The sequence below is a fragment of the Tachypleus tridentatus genome, chromosome 4 (assembly GCF_004210375.1).
Source record: "Tachypleus tridentatus isolate NWPU-2018 chromosome 4, ASM421037v1, whole genome shotgun sequence".
In the NCBI taxonomy this organism is placed as follows: Eukaryota; Metazoa; Arthropoda; class Merostomata; order Xiphosura; family Limulidae; genus Tachypleus; species Tachypleus tridentatus.
This window is the reverse complement of record NC_134828.1, coordinates 2696938-2712128: the sequence shown is the minus strand read 5'-3', so window position 1 is coordinate 2712128 and position 15191 is coordinate 2696938. Positions and strand designations below refer to the sequence as shown.

At 34.5% G+C, this 15191-nt stretch overlaps 1 protein-coding gene across 4 annotated transcripts; it reads left to right on the top strand.

The window, feature by feature from the left end:
- The first annotated feature begins 235 nt into the window (after positions 1-235).
- On the top strand, positions 236-15116 carry LOC143248446 (E3 ubiquitin-protein ligase Topors-like). Of its 4 annotated transcripts, none has more exons than XM_076496809.1 (3): positions 429-606; positions 907-1123; positions 11430-15116. In XM_076496809.1, the coding sequence occupies exon 3, from the start codon at positions 11443-11445 to the stop codon at positions 13240-13242; it is 1800 nt and encodes a 599-aa protein (XP_076352924.1). In that variant the 5' UTR covers positions 429-606; positions 907-1123; positions 11430-11442; the 3' UTR covers positions 13243-15116. The 4 variants fall into 4 exon arrangements, with proteins under 4 accessions (XP_076352925.1, XP_076352924.1, XP_076352923.1 ...); XM_076496808.1 differs by having other exon boundaries at positions 907-1138; XM_076496810.1 differs by lacking the exons at positions 429-606; positions 907-1123 and adding an exon at positions 236-368.
- Positions 15117-15191: the final 75 nt, after the last annotated feature.

Here is a 15191-nt window from a genome sequence, read left to right as displayed (position 1 = left end):
GAAAAACTGGCATGAAACGTTTGGCTAAAATTCTCATTTTTAATATCTAATTAAATTGGAGGCTATTAGCAGTGCATTCAGTGATGTCGAGAAAACCCACTTCTAGAAAAATATATGTGTAAAAACGGTTCCTGACGATGACCGAAGAAAGTCGAAACGTTGTTCACTCCTCTACGTAAAAAATTTTCTTAACCCAAATGAGCCGTTTTTACATATATTTTAGCAGTGCATTGTTATAGTTCACCACAAACAGATACTCTTAATGAGATATCTTAATCCAAATGGTATTTTAAAATAATGAAATATAATATAAATTTGGGATAGAAAAAAATATATTCAAATTTTGCCCTCCATATGTTCAATTAGAGGTGAGTAAGATTTTGTGAAAACTAAAAAAGTTAATATGTATTAGTTAAATCATGCATTGATATCCTCTAAGGTTTGAGATGTCGCCAACGTCGCCGATTCAAGAAAAAAGGCTTAAAGATAATGTTTGACTGTGGTTAACGTAAATTTGAAAAGTAATTTAAAGTTATAAAACACGAGAAACTAAGGTTTATTAAGCTATTCCAAATCATTTGACAATATCCGTGATCCTAATATTGCGTTAGTATTATTATAAGTTCAACTGACATTCATACTTAAATTAGGTTATAAATACATCTGATAATTGATATTAAGTAGTTATAGCGTTACTGTTAATAAATTGGTAATTAGTATTATTATAAATGTAATACTAATAGTGATTAGTATATTAATACTTATAATTCGGAATAAATAACACTAAGGTGTAATTTAATATAAACTAATTTCAGTTTAAGTGTACTTGTTTAGCGCTATTTAATTATTTCAGTAATAATGTGTTGAATAAAATCGATTGACAATGATTTTTTAATTCAAAAAAAGAAAAGACCAGGTGTTGGTATAATTGTAAGGAATGGACTCTAGTCTGTCACTTGGAGATATAACTTGGAATCAAGATCCGACATTAAATGCATATGGTGTACAGGGTTTCTGAAGCCTTACAGGTCACATGTTGAGAGTAATGGGAAGCTGAGATTTGTTGCTCGTAAGAATACTGATGTAATAAGTTTGTGTGACTGTGATATTATCGAGTCAACTAGTAAGTAAATAAGAGGTAAAGATTTCTTAATGTGATTTAACTTTAAGATAGTTTTATTTAATAAACAATTGGAAGCCTGTCACCAGGCCTAATAGGTGAGGTTGAAGCAAGACTGGTGTTTCACTTGGTTGTGAACATTAAATTTATATTTTTATGTTGGAATGAGTTGTGGTTTACAAGTTAAACCAACTCTTAGGAACATTTTCAGTGAGAGATTGCAATAGAGGGACTAGTGCTGACTCTACAGACTATAAAACATTCATAACAACTTAAAAGAATTACAAAATATCTAAGAATAGTATTCAGTCTTGGTCATTAATGTATGTGTAAAAAACGTCCAATAAACATTTCTCCATTATGTATAACTAGTTTTGTAAACAAATGCATTAAATGTTTATGTACAGGGTGGCCCGTAAGTCCCTACCCATCCGTGTGTTATCATGTTATATTCAATAATACTAATGATGAGTTGAAGGCAGCTGTTACCATGGCATTTGGAACAATAATTCCTGCTATGTTGAAGAAAATGTCTCGCAGAACATGGCATCACATATTATGCAGCGAGAATGAGGGACAGCACACAGATACATAAGATATATGGATGGGTAGGAACTTACGGGCCACCCTGTACATTGCCTATTATCATTTATGTAGAACTTAAGCCTGAAATCTGTACCCAGCAAGCCCTTGGCTAAGCAGTTGAATGTTATTCTCTTTTTTTTTACAGTGTAAAATGTTTGTAAACACTTGTACTTAGTGAAATTAATAATATACATTTAATTTTATACTCTCATGTCATAAATCCAGATGATGTTTTCATGGAAAACTGGATGTTGAATGAGTTGAGGATAGAAATATAAGGAGAACTTGATACAACTAGTTAAAACATTGTTTCTATTGTAATAGAGTGAATAATGTACACACTACTTCAAATGTAATATAACATGCAGTGTTGAAGGATTTTTGATGATTATTTATATATCAGAGTTGGATATAGAAAATGGAGTTTGTTTGTGTTGATAGTAAAGAATGGAGCAACTGAGATGGGCCAAATGGCATTGTATAAGAAACTAACATGTTAAGTCATTTAGCCCACTCACGTAAAAACTAGCAGCATAAACATCATGCTGATAGTCACACACTTTAGTAACTTATTTTATGAATTTAGTACTGTTAAAAACTAAATACAATTAGAAAAGCACTAATTTTATGTGTAGTTATTTAACCTCCAAGACCCCTGGTGAGTGATTGGATCAGCATTTTGTTTTTTACTTCTCATTTCTTGAAGACTCTTAGCTTTTCAATGATATACCATTTTTGTGCCTTACTTCAGTGATTTTCAAACTCGCCTGCTATCTCAAAAGCATACATGTATTTCCTTCACAATCTGTTCATAAGTAGAGTTCCATTTTATTTGTTTCAAGTTTTTTTGGTGGAAATGGTACATTTGTGATTTTAAAAACCACTGTTGGTTTCTCTGGCAATTTTGTTAGTGATGATCTGTCCCAGTAGACATGGGAGTTACTTCTGCACACTATTATGTGTTATTCTTTAAGCATACAGCAACATATTGTTTACATTTATAAAACCTAGTAGATCAATTCATTCAGCTTGACTGAACTGTACTTATATTCACACATAAGGTTCTTGAACTGTATTTGCTGTGCCACAAATTCTTGTTTCACAGGCATGAACTTTGTTAAATCTTTTAACTCTAGTTCATGGTTACTGATGAAAGAGAACAGAAACTTACCTATGTGGTCAGTATGTACTTTGTATTGTTTTTTTGTATTATGTAGCCCTTGATGTGAATTCCTGTAAATGGTGATATGACCTCTAAAGGTGTGTAAAGTATTCCTTTTATGAATCCAAATATCTGTTATCATGTTTAATGTCTACAGAAACATGTAGAAGGTTAGGAAAGGGTAATGGTTGAGTAGTACATTTGTTTCCTTTATGGGGTACTACAACACACCACTTTGGCCATCAGTTCTTTATGACAAAACATTCTGGGATGGCTCCCCTTAGCCAATTGTATATGGAGTCAACAAAGTGCCAGTACTAGACATTTACTGTGTGGTGGTAGTGCTCATATAACCTTGACATTGTTACACTATCCTCAACATAGAATTGTGATTTTTAACAGTCTAGGAAATCTTTAAAATGATTTATAGTGAATGGAGTGTGTAGACTCAAGTTTTTCATGAATGTTCAAGATCATAAGAACAAACTAATCATACAGAAGTCCTGAATTGATGACTTTTAAAATGTAGAATAACTTCCATCCTCATATCTCAGTTTCATTAGAAGTTTCCTTTTTTATACATAAAGAATTATTTGCTGAACATAAACTGTGATACTTAACCTACACATGTAGCAGTGCCAAAGGCTGTGAAGCATTGAATGTCGGAATGAGCCATGTTGTGTCAGCTGCCCTGGTTTCAACCCCTTTCATTCTAGATTGAATGTCAGAATGAGCCATGTTGTGTCAACTGCTCTGGTTTCAACCCCTTTCATTCTAGATTGAATGTCAAAGTGAGCATGTTGTGTATGTTGTGTCAAAGCCATGTTGTGTCAACTCTGGTTTCAACCCATTTCATTCTAGATTGAATGTCAAAGTGAGCCATGTTGTGTCAACTGCTCTGGTTTCAACCCCTTTCTGATTGAATTTCAACCCTGGTTTCAACCCCTTTCATTCTAGATTGAATGTCAAAGTGAGCCATGTTGTGTCAGCTGCTCTGGTTTCAACCCCTTTCATTCCAGATTGAATGTCAAAGTGAGGCATGTTGTGTCAGCTGCTCTGGTTTCAACCCCTTTCATTCTAGATTGAATGTCAAAGTGAGCCATGTTGTGTCAACTGCTCTGGTTTCAACCCATTTCATTCTAGATTGAATGTCAAAGTGAGCCATGTTGTGTCAACTGCTCTGGTTTCAACCCCTTTCATTCTAGATTGAATGTTAAAGTGAGCCATGTTGTGTCAGCTGCTCTGGTTTCAACCCATTTCATTCTAGATTGAATGTCAAAGTGAACCATGTTGTGTCAGCTGCTCTGGTTTCAACCCATTTCATTCTAGATTGAATGTCAAAGTGAACCATGTTGTGTCAGCTGCTCTGGTTTCAACCCCTTTCATTCTAGATTGAATGTCAAAGTGAGCCATGTTGTGTCAGCTGCTCTGGTTTCAACCCCTTTCATTCTAGATTGAATGTCAAAGTGAGCCATGTTGTGTCAGCTGCTCTGGTTTCAACCCATTTCATTCTAGATTGAATGTCAAAGTGAGTCATGTTGTGTCAGTTGCTCTGGTTTCAACCCCTTTCATTCTAGATTGAATGTCAAAGTGAGCCATGTTGTGTCAGCTGCTCTGGTTTCAACCCATTTCATTCTAGATTGAATGTCAAAGTGAACCATGTTGTGTCAGCTGCTCTGGTTTCAACCCATTTCATTCTAGATTGAATGTCAAAGTGAGTCATGTTGTGTCAGTTGCTCTGGTTTCAACCCCTTTCATTCTAGATTGAATGTCAAAGTGAACCATGTTGTGTCAGCTGCTCTGGTTTCAACCCCTTTCATTCTAGATTGAATGTCAAAGTGAAACATGTTGTGTCAGCTGCTCTGGTTTCAACCCCTTTCATTCTAGATTGAATGTCAAAGTGAGGCATGTTGTGTCAGCTGCTCTGGTTTCAACCCCTTTCATTCTAGATTGAATGTCAAAGTGAACCATGTTGTGTCAGCTGCTCTGGTTTCAACCCCTTTCATTCCAGATTGAATGTCAGAGTCCAAGTTCACATTACTGTGATGGTGGAACTGGCAAGGTTTACTTGATTCTTGTGTTCCTGTTATCTTTCTAAAGGAGTCTTTTTTCAAGACTCAATGTTGTAACCATTTGATGTTCACAAAAGATAATTTGTGATTGATTTATAGAAGTGATATTACTGCTTGGCCAATGTATCTTTTTTTTTTTCAGACTGTTACCATTAATATCTCCATGAGTTGTACCATCACACAATGTTCTCTTTATTTGTCATCAGGAGAGAAATTCAATCAAGCAGTCCTTGATGATCATATACAACCATTGTGTCTGTCGTTATTAAGCTGGGAGAGTTAAATGGATATAATCCACCCTGAGCTAATGGAAACACTGATGTGAGGGTTAATTTGTGGAGCATTTGTTTTCAGATCATAACCTGTGTCTGTTCATTATTGGAGAACATATCTGTTACCATGCTCTGAGTTGGACATTTACTGCTGTAGATCTGTCCATTTGTTCACCTTTTCTCTTCCTTCTTGGGATATCAACGCTAATTTATGAAACAATATTTTCCCATCATCTGCATAGATGATACCACCTCACCTTGTGTATCACAGTAGAAACCAGAGGCCTGCAGGCCTTCTTCCACCCTTTTATTGGAACTTTAACATGCTGTTAGTAACATAATAAATTAACAGCAGCATGGAAGTATTAACTGATTTTATCATTAGTGTAGAATTTTTCAATATATCTAGAACTTTAACACATTTTTATGGTATCTTCCTCCATGGAGGGCTCAGAAAGAAGCTTCTGATATCTTACACAGATATTCCACCTCTTGCACACTGCATAGTGTTTCACGAAGCCTGTGTCCAGCAGATCAAACTTTGAAACAAGAAGCAATTGTGGAATAAATTAACACTAGCATTTCTTTCTCAAGCAGTATCAGGTCATTTGGCACAAGGTGTTTTAAAGCATACTTCCCTTACATTATTTTTCTTACAACCAAATGGCCAAGGAATAGATGATTTACAGGGCACTGTAAACAGTTTTGTAGTGTGTTTGACTCACAGCTCAAACATTTCCACCTGTTTCTCTGCTTTCTTGGCCGTTAATGCAATACAGAGACAAAGAAATACCTACTTTCCTTTCAGTCCAATTATCTTTATGAACGTAATCAATCATTCATTTTGGTGGAACTTAAATTTGTTCTATGTTGATCTGGTTATACAACAATCTAGATAACATCCATTATGAGATGCTGCATTTTCTCTCTTACTTGTTGTCTTTGATCATCTTATGGTATTGTATTTGACAGAAGAAAGAGTTTCTACATCAGTGAGGGTTATTATTATCTCTTACTGTAAACCTGTGAAAGATCCTGGACTCCTTCAGATCACAGCCCTTTTTGTTTAATACTGTAAACCTGTGAAAGATCCCGGACTCCTTTAGATCACAGCCCATTTTGTTTAATACTGTAAACCTGTGAAAGATCCCGGACTCCTTCAGATCACAGCCCTTTTTGTTTAACAAACTGTCTGCGTGGAGTTTTAGAGAAAAAGTGTGATTATTGTGTTTAGTCTCTTCAATTAAACAACCTGTTTCTGACACTATTTTCTACAGACAGAAATCTGATTCATTTAGAAAGGTTGATCAGGGACATCTTCCTTCAGAGAGAGTATCTTGTTTATTTGTTTCTTAAAAAGACTTGTGAAATCACATAGATGTTAAGTATATTGCATTACATCCTTTCAGGTGGATTATATGACAAATTATTTTTCAGCAGAGAGGTCTTTCCGGGTCTCTGTAGGATGGAGCTCAGTAATTAGTGGGATTTGACCACTTGATCATTGATCTAAGTAATGGATTATATTCAACTTATAAATTATTCTCATGTCATACTTGGAGAGTTGGAATATATAAATGTCCTTATGTCCATTTTGTTCTTTTGGAAGAACAGTGAGGAATAATATTCTACATATGTCCACCAGGTTTCATCAAAATCCAATAATTTTGGCTGATTATAGATCACTAATAATGTGAAAAAGTGATAGTAACAGAACTCTTTATCTCAGCTGTGTTTTGAATGTCTTTTTAACATCAAAATCAATGTTGTCACTGAACAGCTTCATTCTGCCCTTGTTAACAGCCACTATATTGATGACTCTCAGGTATATCATTTTTTATTAAAAAATCATGAAAAAAAAACTATTATAACCACTGCAAACAGAAACTTTTATTACCTAAAACTATTTGCTTATGTTTTTGTTGGCAGCAGAGATTGCACCTTGATTTTGAATTCCATTTGAAAAGTACACATTTTACTGTGATGGCCAAGACAATGTTCTTAGGGCATGTCTTTGATTGCAAGCTCACTTCTCTTCCACACATAAAACAGCTTAATTTCAAGTGGACAAAAGAACAGAATCTTCCTTTTGAGAGTGAGTTTGTGATCTGTGATAAAGATGTATCTTGCTGTCATTATATCTAAACTGGACTATAGGATTATGATCTTGCTTCAGTCAAGGCCTGATCAACAAAGGTGTTGGACCCTGTACATCAAATGGGTTTCTACATTTCTTTGATCCATGGTTTACACACAGTTTCTTAACATTTCTAACTTGCCTCGTTCAGCTTTCAGAGAGAGCCCTTCTCACAGTGGCTTGTCATTCTCTAGTGTGATCTGTAAAATATTTATCTTTAGAAAACACTTTTAAAAAAAACATTCCAATTTTTTATAGGTGTCTTGAAATTTAGGTACCTCTTCAGGCTATGCTATAGTTTGTTGCATCTCCTCAGTTGTTCAGTGGTACCACTCTATGGATTTTGTGTTCATTGTTGAGTTGTGTGTAATTTCGCTCACTCTGTATTACATAGAAACTAAACATTGCACTAATTATGCTATATACAATGACTCATCTAGCTTTTTGAAAGGATCTAGAATTGCTAATGTCACCTTATTCATTTGGATATTCATAAAAGACTGGCTCATTTCTGATTGTCAGTCATCTAAGTACAGTTTTTTTTAATCTCTCACTATTTTGAAACATATTTAGCATCAGACTAACAAAATTGTTGCTGAGTCTATTCCATATTTGGATTTCAGTCCAGTCATTGAGGCAAGGTTTCACGCTGGTAAGCAGATGATTGACAACTTGGTTCGTGCAGGATGCTGACGAGGAAGTTGTTCTCACGAGGCTCTTCTTTGGTCATTGTTTTGTTGCTTATTGTCTTCTCTTGCAAGGAAATGCTAACCAATGTGTAAGAAGTGTAACACGTTGTTTTCCGTTATCATTATGGTACTGAGAATATATACCAATATAAACGTATTTTTACTCATGTTATCTGTTTGACATTGAACAGTTTTGTTGATAATGATGACATTATGTTTTTAGTTTTTCAGACCATAGGAATTTTTAATTCTATTTAATATTTATCATATTAAACATTTGTCACCTTTTACAAATCTTCTAAGTCTGTTTAAAATAAAAGATTAAACAGAGGATATATTAACTGATTGTATGGTATATATAGCCTGTGTTGTGACTTGTTTCTGTATAAGAAATTGGCTAATGCTTCTCTTCATGGGAGATAATATTCTTTTATCTGTTGTGGGAAACGTTTTGGAAACTCTGATACAAGATGCTTTTCAAAGTCATTTAACAAAGTTTAGAATTTTGAAGCATAGTCAATATGGTTTCACTTGACTAAAACCTTGCCTTGTTCATTTTTGGACATTCTTTGAAGGAATATGTGCTTCTGCAGATTATGGTAAGAGTATAGATTTGTTGTGTCTGAAGTTTCGGAAAATATTTTTCAAGGTGCTGTATAAAAGGGTGTTAAATATAATCTATTGGTGTGAGGGGAGGATTTGTTGGCTTAGTGTGTGTGAAAATGGCCAGATGAAAGAAAACAGTGTTGTTATAAATGGAGTTAAACTGATTACAAGGGGGAGGTTACCGAATATTTCAGTGTTGGTAATATTTTATTGATATCAGTAAGTTTGTTTGATAATTTTAAGGTTTTGCTGTTTATAAGGAAGATTGTTGTTATTTGGTGAATACATTTAATTACAATTTTAATGTTTTGGTTTACCTAAAATATCTCGCTAATTAGAAAGAAAAGTAAAACAGACTAAACACTTAACATTTATTATCAAAATGCCAGCTTTCACACCTGCTCTAATTTAGCTTGTTTCCAGTTCATGACTACACCTTGGCTTTCATAGGATTTGTAAGAATTTGTTTTAGTACATTATGTGAAAGTAGTATCAGTAATAAATAATCATGTAAAAATGTAGGCCTAAAGGGTGTAACTGTTGGGTCATTCCATGCAAACTCACCCAGAAAAACAAACCTAAAGGGTGTAACTGTTGGGTCATTCCATGCAAACTCACCCAGAAAAACAAACCTAAAGGGTGTAACTGTTGGGTCATTCCATGCAAACTCACCCAGAAAAACAAACCTAAAGGGTGTAACTGTTGGGTCATTCCATGCAAACTCACCCAGAAAAACAAACCTAAAGGGTGTAACTGTTGGGTCATTCCATGCAAACTCACCCAGAAAAACAAACCTAAAGGGTGTAACTGTTGGGTCATTCCATGCAAACTCACCCAGAAAAACAAACCTAAAGGGTGTAACTGTTGGGTCATTCCATGCAAACTCACCCAGAAAAACAAACCTAAAGGGTGTAACTGTTGGGTCATTCCATGCAAACTCACCCAGAAAAACAAACCTAAAGGGTGTAACTGTTGGGTCATTCCATGCAAACTCACCCAGAAAAACAAACCTAAAGGGTGTAACTGTTGGGTCATTCCATGCAAACTCACCCAGAAAACAAACCTAAAGGGTGTAACTGTTGGGTCATTCCATGCAAACTCACCCAGAAAAACAAACCTAAAGGGTGTAACTGTTGGTCATTCCATGCAAACTCACCCAGAAAAACAAACCTAAGGGTGTAACTGTTGGGTCATTCCATGCAAACTCACCCAGAAAAACAAACCTAAAGGTGTAACTGTTGGTCATTCCATGCAAACTCACCCAGAAAAACAAACCTAAGGGTGTAACTGTTGGGTCATTCCATGCAAACTCACCCAGAAAAACAAACCTAAAGGGTGTAACTGTTGGGTCATTCCATGCAAACTCACCCAGAAAACAAACCTAAAGGGTGTAACTGTTGGGTCATTCCATGCAAACTCACCCAGAAAAACAAACCTAAAGGGTGTAACTGTTGGGTCATTCCATGCAAACTCACCCAGAAAAACAAACCTAAAGGGTGTAACTGTTGGGTCATTCCATGCAAACTCACCCAGAAAAACAAACCTAAAGGGTGTAACTGTTGGGTCATTCCATGCAAACTCACCCAGAAAAAACAAACCTAAAGTGTAACTGTTGGGTCATTCCATGCAAACTCACCCAGAAAACAAACCTAAAGGGTGTAACTGTTGGTCATTCCATGCAAACTCACCCAGAAAAACAAACCTAAAGGGTGTAACTGTTGGGTCATTCCATGCAAACTCACCCAGAAAAACAAACCTAAAGGGTGTAACTGTTGGGTCATTCCATGCAAACTCACCCAGAAAAACAAACCTAAAGGGTGTAACTGTTGTGTCATTCCATGCAAACTCACCCAGAAAAACAAACCCAGTTCATGTCAGGTTTTCACAAAAAAAATTCAAGCAAAAACTTAATTTTTATTTATTCAGTCATACAAGATCCTCAAACTGTACTTCATAGATGAATAAATAAGTTTTTATTCAGTTGTACAAGATCCTCAAACTGTACTTCATAGATGAATAAATAACTAAGTTTTTATTCAGTCATACAAGATCCTCAAACTGTACTTCATAGATGAATAAATAACTAAGTTTTTATTCAGTTGTACAAGATCCTCAAACTGTACTTCATAGATGAATAAATAACTAAGTTTTTATTCAGTTGTACAAGATCCTCAAACTGTACTTCATTGATGAATAAATAACTAAGTTTTTGCTTCAATTTTTTTTAGAAAATCTATGATATGAACTGGGAAGGCCTGGGTGAGTTGGCATGCAAAACCATATTTTATCAACCATTTGCATTGTATTTTATAAGCTTATTATGGATATATATATATATTAAAGATGCGTGTATTTGCTTCACTGTACTTAATACTTAAAGCAATAGAAAGTGAAATAAACTGAGTGTTAAACATGTAAATCTTTTTTATTGACTCAGTTTTTTTTCATTGGCTTTTTAATATTATTTTAAAATTGTTCAATCTATTTATCATACATGGTGGTGAATTTCTCATGTAATTGTTTCATTTCATACATTTTCACAAATTATTATGGATATAAACTGACAATTTCAGATCTTGTAATTACTATACATTTGTATCAATTTCATATTTACTCTTAAACTAAAAGTTTATATTTGTTTGTCTAATGCTTTTTTAGACTTCAGTGTTAATTGTAGATAAAAAGAAGTGTGTTTATAATAGCAGCTTACTTTAGTAATTTGTGTCAATTAATATGATTAATCCATATGCACGTACGTGTCTTTAAGTAAGTTTCATTCTTTGTAGGCCGTAAACAATAATGGATGATAAAAAGACGGTAGAAGAGCACGGCTATGAAGCTACTGTTGGCAGTGAAGTTGGTTTAAATATAAACACAGAGAGTCAACGGGAAGCAAAAGAAGCAACACCAAATAACGACGTGCCTTCTGATGAAAGAGGTTCACCTGAACCAAGTTGTGTAATATGTTTGGGAAAACCAGAAAACAAATCTTTCACAGACAGTTGCTTTCATACGTTTTGCTTTGCTTGTTTGGTAGAGTGGTCTAAAGTGAAGGCGGAATGTCCACTTTGTAAACAGTCCTTTCATAGCATTATTCACAATGTCCGTTCTTTAGAGGACTATGACCAGTATCTTATTAGCGTTCATAATGTACCAACAGATATTTGTTCAGATAATTCGGGTAGACGGTTTCGTTATCCATCCACCCTTACGTCAGAAAGGAGACGGCAGATTCGGTTTGAAAGGAGTCTCGAATTTCACAACTACAGATCCACCTATGCTCCTCATGTAACATCTAGAACAACAAGGAGAGAAAGAAGACATCATATTTCCACAAGTAATTTCAGAAGACACATTTATGAAAGTGGACTGTGGGTGGAACCTCTTGGAGATGGACAAACAGGATGTTTTCACGACACCTCACCAGAATTCTATAGGCAGAATCCTGCTTGTACTCACAGACTTATTCCATGGCTGAATAGAGAATTAGTAGCTTTGCTGGGTGATGGTGGTGAAAGTCAACTGGCTTTCCTTCTTGATTTGGTCCTTGCATTAATTATGCGTTTTGACATAAGAAGTCCAGAGTTTTATGAACATGTACGCCCTTTTTTTAGAGATCACACAAGTCATTTTGTACATGAATTTTTTAACTTTGCTCGGTCTTCTTATGACCTCGTCAACTTTGACCGAAGGGCCATTTATGACATAATTGAACATAGACGGGAAAAAGATAATGAAAGTGATAATACTGATTCTGACAATGATGTTGTCAGCATAAATACACATGAAAACAAACCTTTCATTTCTATATCTGGCAGTTTTGAACCACGTTCAAATGAAACTGTTCACAGTGATCCTGCAGCGGTTCAAGGAGTGTCATCACATGGTGCAGTTTACTCCAGTTTAACCCCTGTGGAGGTAAATAAGGTCAAAGTTGTAGGAGACTCAGAAAGTGATTCTGACTGTGTTGTTGTTTCTTGTGTTAAACCGAAAGCAGAAAGGACTCCAGAGGTTATTGATCTGTGCTCAACATCAGACGAGGAACAGACTCATAAAAGAAAAGTTTTACAAGACTGTACACCAATAGGTAACAAAGACAGTGGACAAAATGTACCTAAAGAAAAACAGAAAAGTCACAGAAGTAGGAGGCCAAGATCATACAGAAAGTGTCACAGAAAAGATAGTGGACAATCATCATCTAAGGAAAGCTCTTATTATCAAAGCACTAGCTCTGAGAGTTCTTCCTATAGAGGCAACTTATCAAGGCGTAACACATGTGGTTTTTCAACTCAGTCTGCAAACCCTGGCTTGGAAAAAAATTGTAATGACAGATTTAAAAATAGACATTCTCTTTCTCAAAGAAAGGGGACTCCTAGTAACTCGGAACATCCCGGTACGTGTTCCACTTTGTTTTACAGAAGAGGAAGGCACAAGTTGAAGAGTCTTGTGGTTAGTGTAAGAAAGAGCACTTCTCAGTCATGTGAGGACAAAGAAAAACATTACAATTCTGAACATAAAAGGAAACATAAGAAATCAAAAAAGAAAAACACACATGACCATCATTATCACCACCATTATTCTAGTTCTAACAGCGATTAAAATTTTGACTTAAAACTCTGGTTCTTTTTCCATGATGATCCACACATGATTAATTCTTTGAATAGCATTATTAAAATTCTTGTGAAGGCAATGCTGAACATGTATTGGTACAGATGTGTGTGGTCTTAAACGTGCATTTCACTTGAACATTTCAGAGGTGGAGTTATTGTAAAACAGAATAATACTGCACTAACATCACAGTTGTCATCTTGACAGTTATCAAACCATATTCATTGTAATATCATACCATGTTTGTATAAAATATAAGTAATGTCAAGTATTTTGATTTACTTATGGAAAAAAATTTAAATAGTTATCCAAAATTAATTTACACTTGTTATAGTTTTCTTTTTGTGTATGTGTGTTTATTCAGTTAGAATGTATAATTTGTAAACTAAAGATACTGATTATATTGTATATACTTTAAGTTACATAGTATATTTCATTATTTTGTATAGATATGTAACTTCTATACACACAAGGAATTGGCTTTTTAGGAGAAACGACATGAAACTAAACATTATATATATACCTTCATTACATAACATTTAGTAAAACAGAGTGCTTTATTAAATAACAAAATAAAAATTAGTGTTTTATTAAATGGTGTTTAGATATTTTTATAAATTAAGAAAATTATTTTAAAGGTTTAAAGTATAAACTATTTTTTCTAATTGTGTGTTTTCTTAGTTAAATATTGTTCCTTCTACATGGAGACCCCCAATGGCACAGCAGTATGTCTGTAGACTTCCGACACTAGAATCTGGGTTTCGATACCCATGGTGGGCATAACACAGTTAGCCCATTGTGTAGCTCTGTGCTTAACTTCTTGACAACAGTTTTCATTAGCTGCAGGATACTAGTTGTTTTGTGATTTTTTGAAAAGAAGATTCAGTATTATAAAGTATTTTTGTGTATTTGTACACTTTATTTGCTGCTACTTGTTTGATAATGTGTCTTAAGTTCTGTGAGTTATGTTAGGGTGTTCAACAACCTTTGGTATTTAGAGTAAAAGTTGCTTATAGGTCAATCACAGAAGACTTGTGTAACAGAAGTGTATATGACAACCATGTCAGAATGAAAACAGGCATAAATTTATATTAAATAGCAGTTGTTTAAAAAGTAAAAACTTCTGAAAACTACGTGGTATTAAAATGCATTTAAGAATCTTTTAAATGACCAAACAGAAGGTCATTTTTATTTACTCAACAGTTTAGTATCAAGTGATACTGACATATTTACTTGAAAGCAACATGGATATTTTATACACCATGTGAATAATGATACATTATTCTTGTCATTTAAATTTTATAAATTTAACCTTCTACAAACATAATTAGAATATTCATTTGGAAACATAATGTTGAGAACAGGCTCGATGCTAATACACTTAACAGTTATGGGTACTGCTAATTATCAGAACTCAGACATACAAATATTACGGTATTTCAAAGTTTTTAAGAATTAGGTTTTTAAAACAGGTTGTTGAAGCACTTATAATATAGGGATATTTCACAACTAAAGAAAAACTGTGACAGTGTAACATTGAGATGGCAACTGTGGCATTGAGCTCTGATGGAGGTATTGTAGAATTTCGTTACCAAACCTGATTTATATTTTTTACTTGCTTCTCCAACGTACAATTTGTGGAACATTCCATATTGTGATGTATAACTAACATTGGTAGTGTGCTTGCCTGGCTAGTTTATATATATTTAATCTGGTACCTGGTTTATTGATTAAAGGGGTGAGGTATGCAGTTTTACTATTTCATTGGATGTGGGTTGTAGTTCAGTGTGAAATGTCTTTTGTTGAGATTTCTGTAAGTTTTTATAAAGTTGTAGGAGAAATTTGAATAAATTGGTGAAGTGTTTTTGTAGCTGGTAATCTTTCTCTTTGGGGTTGTGGAGTGAATGGAGTTTTGTAGCTGTATTAGTTATGCTTTACAT